This window comes from Nymphaea colorata, chromosome 8 (assembly GCF_008831285.2).
Source record: "Nymphaea colorata isolate Beijing-Zhang1983 chromosome 8, ASM883128v2, whole genome shotgun sequence".
NCBI lineage: Eukaryota > Viridiplantae > Streptophyta > Magnoliopsida > Nymphaeales > Nymphaeaceae > Nymphaea > Nymphaea colorata.
The window spans coordinates 22485609-22498917 of NC_045145.1; the positions used below are offsets into that span (position 1 = coordinate 22485609).

A 13309-nucleotide genomic window follows, 5' to 3' on the forward strand; every position below is an offset into this window, starting at 1 on the left:
AAACACGGCGAGAGAAGAGTAAGTGGACACTCAACTCTGCTACAGGGATGCCATTTTGGGAGATCTCAAGGCACATCTCGCTGTGGTACGCAACAAGATGGTAATCTAATAGAACCGTAGACACCGAGAATAACAATATAACGTAGACGAGTGGGTGTATTTGCACCGTCTGACCCAAGCAGCAGTGCATCGTCAGCCACGAGGGTACAATAAGCTCACCCCCCACTACGTTAGCCTGTTTCGCATCATCAGGCGCATTAGCCCTCTTGCGTACGAGTTGCTACTACCGACTGGAAGTAAAATACATCCCATCTTTCAGGTCTCCAAGCTTAAGCCGTGTTCCCAACCACCAGCTGAAGAAGACATAATTTCATAGCCCATTACTGAAGACCAAACCAGGGCTGTGCCCTTCCGCTGACTTGCCAACCATCAACCAAGAGGGGACCAAATCTATTGAATGGTTATTCGAATGGAACAATACCGAGGAAGGCATAGCAACATGAGAAAAGGCGGAAGAAGTTACTACTCGCTTTCCAGATTTTACACCTTGAGGACAAGGTGTTTTGGAAGGGGGGGCAATTGCTAGGCGCAAGTTATTTTATTCAGCAACTCTTTAATTCATGTTGTTATTATTTCTGAATGCTTTTAAGTTAGTAATTTCATTTGTATCGGATCGGGTCTAGTTAGAGTGTGCAACCCAACCCGGCACGTCATGTACTTAAGCCCTCTTAAGGCCTAAGGGTTAATCAAACCCTAATGAAGAATAACCTTTGACGTGAAGAGAAGCTGGCCTTCCTACGGCTGTGTGTGAGTGACGCTGTGGGAGTTGGCCAATCCGAGGCTAACACCTAGCCGATTTTTTCCCTTTGAAACTTCTATAACAAATTTTTGTTTCAAAAATCTTTTCATCCCCGGATCCCTCGTGAAAGTTTGCTTGTTTCTTATAAATATTCCAGTCTGCTGTCTCCCAATGTTCATGATGTCCGTACTCCAGGGAGCCTGCCGGCCCTTGCCAGACTGCAAGATTCTCTCCTGAAAATGGATTTTGAAGGGAAGGTAAAGGAAACGTCTCATGCCCACTTCCATTTCTCTGTTCAACGTAACAGTAAATCCTGGATTTTTGGTGCTTGCTCATAGGTTCCTCAGATTTGTTCCATTGTTGGTCAGGCGCAGAAAGCTTACCTTTTCTTTTCTCCTTTTCTTCGAAATTTGGGCTTTAAAAACCCATTTACTGTGCCAAATTTACGTCTGATACGTGACTGATAGAACGTAAAAGAAGAAAGAACAACCATCTGGCAACTACTTCCGAAGGCACGTGAATGGATATCAGTTTGTGGCCGATTAGTACATTGCGTACAGAATGTATCTTTTTCGATGTAACATTATAATGGAGCAACTACCTTAATGATCATTTCCAACCTCAAAGATCTCTATCTAAATTTTAGATGTAGTTAACCATCTAGATTGAAATGATAGAGGTGCCCATAAACATCTCGGGTATAGGTTGTTCATTACTTTGGTGGATTTATACATAGTTGATTCATAATTGCTTATATAATGAGCAGATGTGAAGATGCATTTATCGGCACCAACTAATCAGGATGAGCTTTCATGAATGATGCCATGAATGGACAGTGGCACTACCAACTGAACCATGTCAATGATGCCAGAAATGGATGCTGTCAGTCTGTCACCAATTGAATCATGGAGGGATGGTTCCTGTCAGTGGCAGAGTGAATGCATCTATTCGTCGCTTGGCAGAATCCCCTGAGTGGAGTATGATTGGTTCATCCACCCTCATACATATGTACGTCAACTGATTCTTTCAATCAAAATGCTCAGGCAATCGCTTGAGAGCCTGGATCATACAGCCCTACTAAACTTGGAAGATGAAGCAAAGTGGGCAAAAATTTGAGTACTTTTGCCTGGATAATGCACTTTACATTTCTGTTTTTCTTGACATAGGCCCTAAGTTCCCTAAGAACTGCTACCAGAGGTGTTATGCGAATGCCCATCATCAAGAAGAACATAGCCAAATATCGAAATGTGGAGAAAGTATTTGAATACTCCATTCGCAGTCAAAATCATACTGAATATCTTGGAAACATTGTACGATACTCATTAAAATTGTTGGTTCTCCTCAACAACTTTCTAGAGACAAAACTTTCATATGTACAGTATATTAGAATCTGTAATGGAAATAAGAGACCTATTCACCTGGGTAGCAGTTTCAGGCTCTAGACCAGAATAAACAATTTCTTGATACTTGAACGAGGAAAAACATCTAAGTAGACAAAGCGGAAGTACATCTAAAGAGCAGTATCCAGGGAATACAGCTAGCCGTGAGAGTTATACATTGTTGTAGTGTATTATTTGCATTTGGTTCAATATATTCGATAAGACCATGCTTGGGGACTTCTCCCCACCCAGTTTTTTGTTATTAATTTCCGTTTTGGTTCTCTCTCTCTCTCTCTCTCTTTCTCTTTCTCTCTCTCTGCCTGCGTAAACAAAAACAACAGCAATTAGAATTTAGGAATTAATGACATGACCATAACATGGATATAATTTTACATATTTCTAAGAGATATTTATGGAAAGGAAAACCATATCCTTTTCTTCTTGAAGGTAGTTTATAATTAAAAGGTATTGTTCACCTTTTAAAGAACGGAAAAGCATAATTTGATATAAGCTGTATTACAAGTATAAAGTAAAATACAGTACTCTTTCAAAAATTGTCCGCATATACTTGAGACGTATATAAAATTGAAAACAGGACACCTAATCTCTCTCTCTCTCTCATGCCTGGGAGAATCAGTTGCATTGCGTGTTTCACCAAAGGCAGCATTTCTGGTTACGGAGGAAATGAATTTCACAGTTTCATTAGCAAGTTACATACTAATCCAACTATTTAACGAAGTTCAATATCTCAAAACAGCACTTATATTGTGTCACATGCATGCTCCTAAACGTCTACTGCAATTGTATCGAACTAATGTCCACACTGGTGCTGGTGTCTCTCTGACACAGTATGCCCGGTGTGGTCAGCTCATGAATGGGGCCAAAGCTGACCAATTGCACCTGACTAAATTAGCTCCAATATAAAAATTTACATGCAAATATAGAAAATAAGGCTACTTGTAAATAGTTTAATAACTCTATATATATATACCTATTGTTTTTTAAAAGCTTCCGGATCTGTGCCCCCATCTACACCTGCATCCTGCACCTACGAGACATACAGCAGCAGCCTTTTGCCACAATGGCAAAACCTGCGCAATTCTGGACAAGAGTTCCCGTGGACTGTCCCTCGCCGATGGTGCCATTCCAAGAGAAATAAAAGAAGGGCACAGGCAGCGAACAAAGTGAAAGCTTGTGAATTGCATATGTTTCTCCATATATCTGTACCTGCTGCCAAAATCCCAAACTGGTCACGTTTTATGAATGAATCAAGACATTTGACTGTGTTAGTTTTCAGCTTTCTTGGAATTATATAAAACTCCTTTTGCTACTTTGTAGATTCTCTTTGTCAACTCTTTATGAGTCATAATAGCCTGCAATTATGTCTACCACAAAGGTCTCCTGGTGGACAATGAAAAAATATGATGTTATCACAGAAGGGTTAATCAAATTTGCACTGAGTCACTAGATTGATCTTAAATTCATGTTTGCTTATGCATGCATTTTGCAGTAAATGTGTAAATGGTAGGAGCTTATTAACTGCAACCAGTCTGGTTAGTGATTAAAAGTTGAAATGAAGACACATAAGCTGTTAATGTTCTTCACTTTTAATTGGACTGCAGTGCTGCGTGCACGTGATATAAAACACACCTATCTTAGCAGTCAGCAGAATTTACCTACCATCAATTGGTTTTGACCGTTCTCATTATGCAATGGCGCATGAAAATGAAAAGCAAAATTCAGCCACGAAATCTGATCTTCAGCTTGTGCTAGTGTGCCTAAGTATATCTTTAAGCAGTTTCTTTTAACACACACACAGAGAGAGAGAGAGAGAGAGAGAGAAAATGTGTGTGTGTGTGTGTGTGTTAGCACGCAGAACCTAAAGATTAGCAGAACAAACTCCGTAAATAAAGTACTGATTCACGCAAAATCATTCTTCCTTTAGTTTGAGACAAAAATTGTTTGGTTGTTTGTGAGTGGTGTTTCTCTATCACAGTTTAGGGCATGTAAATGGTAAAATCCTGTAGAAAAGATTCCAAAGCTGAAGCTGGTACGTATGCTCTTTGATAAAGAGGCAATGAGTTATAAAATTAGTACATCAGCCAGTGAGAGATTCGGCGGCATTTTCAATGTTGAGTGACAGCTCTTTTAATGCGTACGCATATATAACCTTTGCAGTACTTAATCTCCTTTTGCCTTCATTTTTCATCTAAAAGTACTATAAAGTTTTCAACCTCAAGTACCGAACTGCTTAATGTGCCAATCAAGCTAAGATGAGTTCGCTTTGATGAAAGGTGACAAGGTCAGGGACTCAATGGCAATATTAAACAACGAGAAGATGAACTAATGATCACGTAGTGAAATTTGAATGTTCAAGAAAGGGTCAATGACAATGTACTATGAACTAATGATCGTAGTAGAACCTTTTTGACAGGATTCTGATCAAAACACATGCCGCCCACCTTTTTTTGCTGGTTTCTGCAAATATAGTAATGGATGAAGTCAGAACATCATTTAACTGGTGGAAAATTTCCACAGTGGTAAAAATTTAAAGACACTCTTTAAATACCACATCTAGAGAACCATTTTCTTAGCAGGACCCACGTTCTAGAATTTTTAATTACTCAAGTATTCAGCGTTCGAGCAGAAGAATTTGTTGGCAGTTCTAAGAAATTCTTAACATGATTTAAACCTGACAAACCATTTTGCAAAACTCATTCTCTTCTCTATGTGTTTGTTCATGCAACTAATATGTCTTGAACAAAATTGCCAACAAAAAGTAGATTTCCGGAAATAGTGAGAGAAAACTTCAGTTTCCAAGAGAAAGCAATTACTGTTGGCACGCTTTCCCACTCAATCATGCATTATCTGAAAAATAAGCATATATGCAATGAAATACATGTGGATCTTGGTCAATTATTTCCACAAGTTGATGCTTGTTTCTGTTTCAAATATATCACAATTGAATATGGCAGCAGAAACTTGCAGGTTGTGTCACAGTTAAAGGTGCCATTGTCTGCTCTTTTGAAGTTCAGCATATCTGAACATCAAATAATAGGTACATTAGTTGTCCTTCCCACATGCACTTGCTTTGAACAAAGAAAGGACCCTGCAGCAGTAGCAACAAACAATGTTTAAGCAAAAGTTGGGTTTTCCATTTTACTACTTACATTTTGGCCATTGGCATATTCATCCCTGCCTTGTCGCTATTAGACAAGTCCATCCATATCATGTGCTTGATTAGGATGTCAAACAATCTACTGCTTGCTATTAAATTTGTGAAAACTGGTACTTCCCTTTAGAAAAAGTATACCCATACCCTTAAAAAGATTGCTTAAATGAAACTGCATTCAATTAATTAGTATTTTGATCTGCTCTTATAACAGATCGGACATTTTTTAGCCAACCAAATTATTATATATACTAACCTATTTACCCTGTATCATATGGATATATTTTGCATAAAAATGTTAGGATGGATTTGTCATTCACAATTGGGATGAAACAAACCTTTCCGTTGTGTAAGTTCAGAAGAAATTTGGAAAAACTTAAATGGTTGATGCTTCAATTCCTGTTTCATCATTTCAGTTTGTTCGAGAGATGCAAACCTAATTTTTGTGAATGACTTTGTTGAATATAAACTTTGTGTTTCACTAGCAGGCACATATATTATTGAAGTTATGTCTTCCAGACCTGGCGAGTGAACCACAGAGTCCTTACCTCTCTTGCTGGTTATCAGCTGGTTGAGGTTAGGAATGTAAATCGATATGTTGTGCTTTGCAACTTAGCTGCAACTGAACCATTTCAAATTTGATCTTCTAAGCACTTAGCTGGTCCAGGTCTAACTCTTACCCATTTATACCCCTAAGGGGTTGTTTCACTGCAGAAACACTTTGTGAGTATCCTATGAAACTGATCCAAACATTACTGCAGATTCATCTGACACTAGAACTATTGGTTCATGAACCAGACCCAATTTTTGGGCTGATTCATGAGACCATCACGAAGCCTCTCTACTGCCAACCTACCCTAATGGAATAGATCAGTATACTTGAGACCCTGCCCTCTAATAGCTGCACAAACGGTGATATTTATAAAGACTGTGAAGTTTTACATTTAAATACTTAATGTTCCCTTCAAATGAATAATTAGACCACTTATTGATTTCTGCGTGTAAGAGGCCACCAAGGTAGCTAATATTCTCTACATGGTTATTGGATGCCACCAAGGGAACTTGAAACAAAATGATCAGCTTAATAAAAAAATCTTAAAAGGCTCCCAAATGTTTGCATGTAAAAAGCTCATTTCAACTTTCAAGTGAAATTTTTGATAACTAAGTCGCTTTTCTTGGGATGAACAAATTAAACTGTGGGTTTGGTTTTAATAACGCAAAAGCTAGGTTTTCTCATGTGACACTAACACGCTGAATTCGAACTGGTTTTTTATTCTTTAGGACAAGCCATTTGGGAAAAGAAAAACCTTTGTTGTCTTTTCCGTTGGTTGTTGTCTCGTACGTCATTATGTGTGCCCCAATGTTTGACAGAAATTAATGGGATTAAAAACCTAGTTTCACAAATAATTCATCCTGATATAGCGTTTGAATAGTTGAGTCTTTTTAACATTTTACTTTGCTCTACAACTTGACAAGATGACCATGACTCGTGCCTTGTGACTGGCAGGAGAATATATAACTTATTGTAGTCGTTAAAGAGCAAAGGTCTTACTCCTTTCTATAAATTTATGGGTTGCAACACAACTTGATGAGGTGACTATGACTTGGCCGTAGCAAGGGAGTGGCATGGAGGCTATTACTTTGACTATCTTTTGTCCTGAGCTGGTCCAAGAAGAAAATCAAGTATGGGAATTCCCACGATCTCCCAGGAAGCGGTCACTTGTCAGACTTCTTTAGCCAATTTGGCTAGAAATCGGTACCTCCATAATTTTAGCAATTCCAAACTGGGCAACCATAAAATTATTGGAGTCACGGACTCACTGTTCCTGACACCTCTCTCACCTTCACTCTCTTTCTCTCTCTGTTCATCCTTCACCTTGAAATTTTACCATGACGCAAGCATGCCTGTGATAGATCTGACCCCTTTGAACACCTGCAAGAACTATTCCTAAGTATACACATTCTGTGAAGCAAAAAAAAAAAAAAAAAAAAAAATTATGATATGCATCACCAATGATCAGCATCGACATTATCTTTCAGAACACCAACTGGAGAAACGGTAAAAATTTCATTGATTGGTATTCTGAAATTGTCACAAAAATTACAAGTAAAATGTATAAGAAATCAACACAACAACTGTCACATGACTCTCTGAACACCACAAAAGCAATGATGCTAGCGAACCTGCTGCCCACTATGACCCAATAAACCCGAAGCTTTTCCTTACGTTCTTGCATCTCCAAGGCAGGGCCCCTCCCCTCCCCCACGCTTTATAAATTTCTTCCTTGGACAACTAACCCCAGAATTGACTTCACCAGGACCCTTTCTTCAACAATTCAAAAACAAGACGAAGGAAACAACAATCTATAACTCTACAAGAAAAGACGTATCACTTGGACAAATGTCTGAAGCTTATATTCTTTTTGTCTTCAACTCTGAGTGCCCTAAAGAGGCAAAAAGTTAGGATCCAGCACTACTCAGCATCTATACAGTCATCTCATCTTTATCCTACCTATTCAGCATCTATACTGTCATCTCATCTTTATCCTAGCATCTTATTTACAAATCTGTGTTTGTTTTCTGTTGGTATTTGTTAGAATCAATTGTATTCTGTTCTTACTGCAGTCTCTTTCTTTTGCTGGATTGAGAATCTGAGGGTGATGAAGAAACGGCGGAGGTTCCATCCTGGCGCTCAAGAACAGCAGTGGGGCTTCGTGGAACTGTCTCCCTCGGTGGAGTTTTTGGTCCTTCCGCGACGTCCAAATTGTTCTTCATGAATCGGCAGCAGTTGACAATGTTTTCCTGTGAAAAGAATTGTGGTCAGAACAGTATGATTCTTTTCATACGACTTCTTTCTTCTTCCTTTTTTTCTGCAGGCCTCATTCTTTTCATCTGGAAACCCGTTAACTCCGTAGTTCCTCATTTAAATGCCGCTACCTACAAACTACGTAAGATGGATGTCGTGATGCTTACCCTGTCCAACCCAGGGTACCAAGCTGCAGTAGTTCCAGTATCAATTTGACCGAGCTGTTGGATCTCGCGAGCCGCAAGGAGCACCGCAGCAGCGGCGACGGACGATGGCCGGAAATTCTCAAAATCAACCACTGGCGGTAGCACAATAATAGTAAATCAGTAGCTTGAGGAATGGATTTAAGAAGATGCACTAGAATGTGGATATCATAACCAAAAAAAGACTTGGTTACGGGCTTCACACTACTCTTATCAACCTTCTTGCCGATGGCCCCAATTATGACAGTACATGGATGAGGTACGGGATATAGTCAAGCCATGCATAAAGGCACACTGGAGTCGAAGCGGGTTATGTGTGGGCACTAACGTAGCCAGAAAATGTGGCTTCGCCACTGTGTGTGGGACACCATTCCAAGTACAAGATGTTTGAATTACCTCGAATGATACTAAGGATAAGCTGGATTCCCCGAGACACGATGGGTCCGTTAAGCTCCTGGCTTGGGTTAACCTTGCGAGCAAACAGCTCAATGAAAGAGAAGGGAGTCACGGAGCGTAATTTCCAATTCAGTTTGCTCAAGATGACGATCTCCATTCTGAAAAGACTGTCGGGCTCAAAGAAGTGTCTTCCTAGACCAGCCTGTCGAAAAACTGGTTAAAAACAGCTCAAAGAAGAAAAGAAAAGACAGGGAAGTTTTCAAAAGTGATACCCGTTGTATCACCGGCAGCGAAGGGGCTCCAGACTCCTCCATTTTGGCAGCCAGTGACAGGCAAGATACGGATAATAGCTCATACGTCCAACCATTTGTCTGCAAGCAAGGGGAAAATGAAAGAAACAAGGAGAATGCTGGTGAAGAAACAAAGATATGGAAACAACCAAACAACGAACTACTTAAGCAACTACCAGTGGCATAGCATATAGTCACTATTGCATATTCTAAACGACAAGAACCCAAGGCACCCACACTGGCTATAAGGGAGAGAGTTTATTATTGGACCTTTTCTTTTCAGAGCTATAACCCCATTACATTAGAACGTAAGAGGTTTGCTTTAACTGTTTTCAGAATGGAAGGTGTTCCAGCTCTTTTATTTTAAAACCTTACTTCCAGCTCTTCAAGGTAGGAGGAGGTAAAATAGAAAGGGTGAAACATGTCACGAAAGCCAATTATTCCATTTATCAGGCGACTCCCCATTAAAGCATTTGCATTTAACAAAGAGCAGTCTAGAAAAATGAGACCCGATATTCGACGACAGTCAATAGAATATTACTTTCTTGACTCTATGCATAGTCCAGGTTGCTTGAAACGAACGTGAAGCACAAAAGAATATCATAAGATAATAATACATTGCGCCATTCAAAATTACCAAATTAATGGAGGACTCTCTCTATTTAAATAGGAAAAAAAATTAGATCTTACATGGACCTTGTCTGCAGATAGCCATCTGCACATGGTTATTTCATTCCTGGCCATGCGGAAAGAGAATAAACTTCTGAATCCCAAACTTCTTTTATAGTCTACACAAGTAGGCCAAGTGGCCTCAAGTTTTTTCCCAAAATCACCACCCCACCCAGTTACAATTCCCAAAGTCCAAAGAAAGGCAATTTTTATCTAAAGAGGGCTCAAAGCTTGACAGGTTTCAACGTGGTGGTGCCGAACTAAACTAGTCCGATGAAACAAGACGAGAGTAAAGGTGCCTTAGTCAAAGACGTAATCACGTCCGCATAGTTGGCCTCGCAGAAACGCCACAGACTTTACACAGAGACGCAAACGTATGCGTCTCTCTCACACCATTGAAAACCCGGCCCATACCGAGTTGTATACAAACATTTTTACCAACCACAGAAGAACGTCCGAGGTATGGCAAATGGAACAATCTTCAATTCCATTTGAATTTGAACCAGGAACACGAATCAATTCAAATGAGTTGGAGGGGACGGGGTTCGTTGTGGGGCTAGACCAAAGCAACCAGACTCGGAAAAGGTTGAATCTACGAGGGTGTTCTTTCCATATTTGGGTTAGTCAGGGAAGGGAACCCCGTTTCTTACGTCCTTTATCAGCCAAAAACTGATCCAACTAGTTGAAAAGAATAGAAATTGCCTCCATATAGTACTAAGATGCCCCATATAGATGTCACAAAGTGACGCGTACGTCCTGCCAGAAGGATTAAACGGGCAATGGCACGGAATTTTAAATTTCGTCACATACGTGTTGATAGAAGTGATAACGCGTGGGTGCATTTGCAAGGTAACCTGGAAGAATGCAGAAAGAGGTGGAGAAAACATGCAAAAAGTTGGAAGCAAAAGAAGATTCAAATAAAAAATAAGAACAAACAGGAAGCAATGAACGGGAAAAAGAAAGGAAAAAACTTAATATGATGGGAAAAGATGAAACAGAATGGCGAATAAAAGACTGGAAGCGATGAGGTACCAGCGAACAATGTACTTCCGGTCACGAAGACATGCTTCTGGAGTTCTTGGTGGTCATCCTTTGAGTCTTCCCAGGCCCTTCAGTTATCGATCGTACAGGATATTCACTTCAGGGACAAGATCGTCGTTTTAGTGCCGGAAGCGTTCTCAGGACTCCAATTGGATGACAATCCGACGATTCTCTCACCAGTAATATTGGCGTCAAATCGACTTTCAGCGGGAACAAAAAAGACTTTTCGGAAACAAGTCATTTCGTCACTCGTGAGAAATTCAACAGAAGCTCGTAATGGTAAAACGTGGCATGGACGTGCCATCTGGACGTGTGTAAGAAACTGAAACATCTGTTGAACTCATGTTTTTGAGGCAAAATTAGTTATAAAAAACATTTAAGAAACAATAACGATAAATACAAAGAGCGCCGATCTTTTGAATAACGCCGACTTGGTATCCCATTCGCCATTCGGCAATAATGAAGATGAAAGAAAACTGGAAAGGTGAAACGCGACGCCAAATTTTCCAACCACAGGGGTTATTCCGCACCATTACGTCCAATGCTGATAAAAATGACAAGCGAGTGCGAAACGAATCTTCCGAACAATTCAGCGATTTCGAAACGCAATAAGACACTGAACTTCGACCGGGAGGACAACACCGATCTTCCTGATGAAAACGCCAATTCAACGCCGTCAACTAACAAAAAAACAACGACTGTGAAGACCAGGGACGAAACATTTCTTCGTTAAGGAGCCTAGAAGATCGACGTCCTTAACGGAGAGAGAGGGAGAGAAAGAAAGTGAGAGAAGGAACTACTTGCTGTTAACTGAGAAAAAGAATAAAGACGGGTGAACGACGAGGGAGAGAGAGGAGGAGATCGAACTTATTTAGTTGATTAATCACCGGTTCGGTGTCATCAGCAACGAGAAAACAAAAATGCAGAATGCGAAGATGGTCAGAAAAAGCCTTCTGGACGGAAGCGTAAACGAGCAACGAGTCAATGACGATCCTAGACCAGGGAGAATGCAAGCGAGATAATTACCGGAAAATCATTGACGGATAAGAAGCGATCCATGTAATTAACTGCGAGGTACACCGTCAGCGGCCTGAACCCAAGAAACGATCCCGCCTGCAGTAGCCAGATTCCGGTTACCCTATCGCCGTTAGATCAATCGCACGGTATCAAAGACACGGAGAAGAAATCGTCACCGTTTCTACCTCAAGAATCCACTCGGTGGCCTCCAGACGGGCGGAGCACTCAAGAGGATGACTCCTCAATCTCCTTGCAAATCCGATCTCCGGGGTGTACCGGCCCTCAAGCTCGATCATCTTGACAATCGATTCGTCCTCCTCTTCCTCGTCTCTCGCTCCGGGAAGATCGGGTTCCCGCAGAGGGAAGTCGAAGCCGTTCGGGTCGAGGAAGTCGGCGTCCTCTGTGCATAAAAGATCAGGGAAAGACATAGTACCAAGAAACCACAATCAGTCCTCTCACTTCTCATCCTCTTCAATTCTCGCCGGTGGGAAAAGCCGTCATGCGGACGGGAATAACTACGGTCCGGCGAAAGGGTCGTCGGAAAGAGGAGGATTTCACCAGAATATATGGGGTTCCCCTTTTCGACGAACGAAGAATCACGTCTCCTCGTCGTCGATAGAGAACGGTTGTGGCACAGTAGCTGCTCCACCCGCTCCCGCTCCCCCCTTTATGTGCAGAACGGTGCCAGCCAGATGACGAAAAGGCCACGGATAATTTTCGTAAACAACCAAAATGCAACGAGCGAACCCATGCTGATTCACGTATGCACACTCGTGCATCAATCAAAAACAGTGAGATGAAAAGCGCTAAGTTCGGACGCTTTCTCAAATCCCAAACGCCCTGTTTGTTTCATTCACTTTCCCAAGAAAATCTTACTATTCTATTAAGAAATTAGTGACGTCATTTCCCATAAGTTTCGGTACATGGTGTACAAGTAAAGTACCCCTGCTAGGTTTGGGCCTTGGGTGCATGAAATTACAAAATTGCTCTTAAAGGCTAAGAAGTTTAACAGCTCTAACTAGGGCAACGTAGTGCACGGTTAGGGTATTGGGAACAAACCAAACACACACCTGGGACTCCATCACTTCTTGCATGAGCTTAAAGCATTAAGTATAAAAATTTGAAGTGATGAACATACATCCAAAGCGTCACTAAATATTTAGCACAAAATTAGTGACAAGCAGACTTGACGAGGACACATGAATTTGAAAGTTTTTCGCACAATAAGTTATTTGAATGATAATTAAACATCGTTCTACTAAACATTGATTATGTAACTAAGTTATCAGGAAAGATCGGCATGTATCGTGATCTTTCATCAATGGATTCTTAAATTGTGTCTACAAAGGCATATAAATTCAACACTTTTTTCGGGCATAGGGAAAACTTTGCTAAACATTCATTGAGGTTAAAAGCAATGTAAGTTGTCGAAAAGCCGGTTTGAGTGTTTACGTACTCTGTCATGCAAAAAATGCATATAAATGATATTTTTTCTTGCTAAAAAAAGGAAGGTGGCATTAAAGGATTTCGTTTGTGG

General features: G+C 40.6%; 1 protein-coding gene across 1 annotated transcript; it reads right to left on the minus strand.

The window, feature by feature from the left end:
- Positions 1 to 7599: 7599 nt before the first annotated feature.
- On the minus strand, positions 7600 to 12392 carry LOC116259397 (cyclin-D1-2-like). The gene is made up of 6 exons (XM_031637190.1): positions 11958 to 12392; positions 11782 to 11868; positions 9028 to 9126; positions 8756 to 8957; positions 8324 to 8454; positions 7600 to 8152 (listed from the first exon to the last, which is right to left on the minus strand). Exons 1-6 carry the CDS (start codon positions 12198 to 12200, stop codon positions 7967 to 7969), a joined length of 948 nt encoding a protein of 315 aa, XP_031493050.1. The 5' UTR covers positions 12201 to 12392; the 3' UTR covers positions 7600 to 7966.
- Positions 12393 to 13309: the final 917 nt, after the last annotated feature.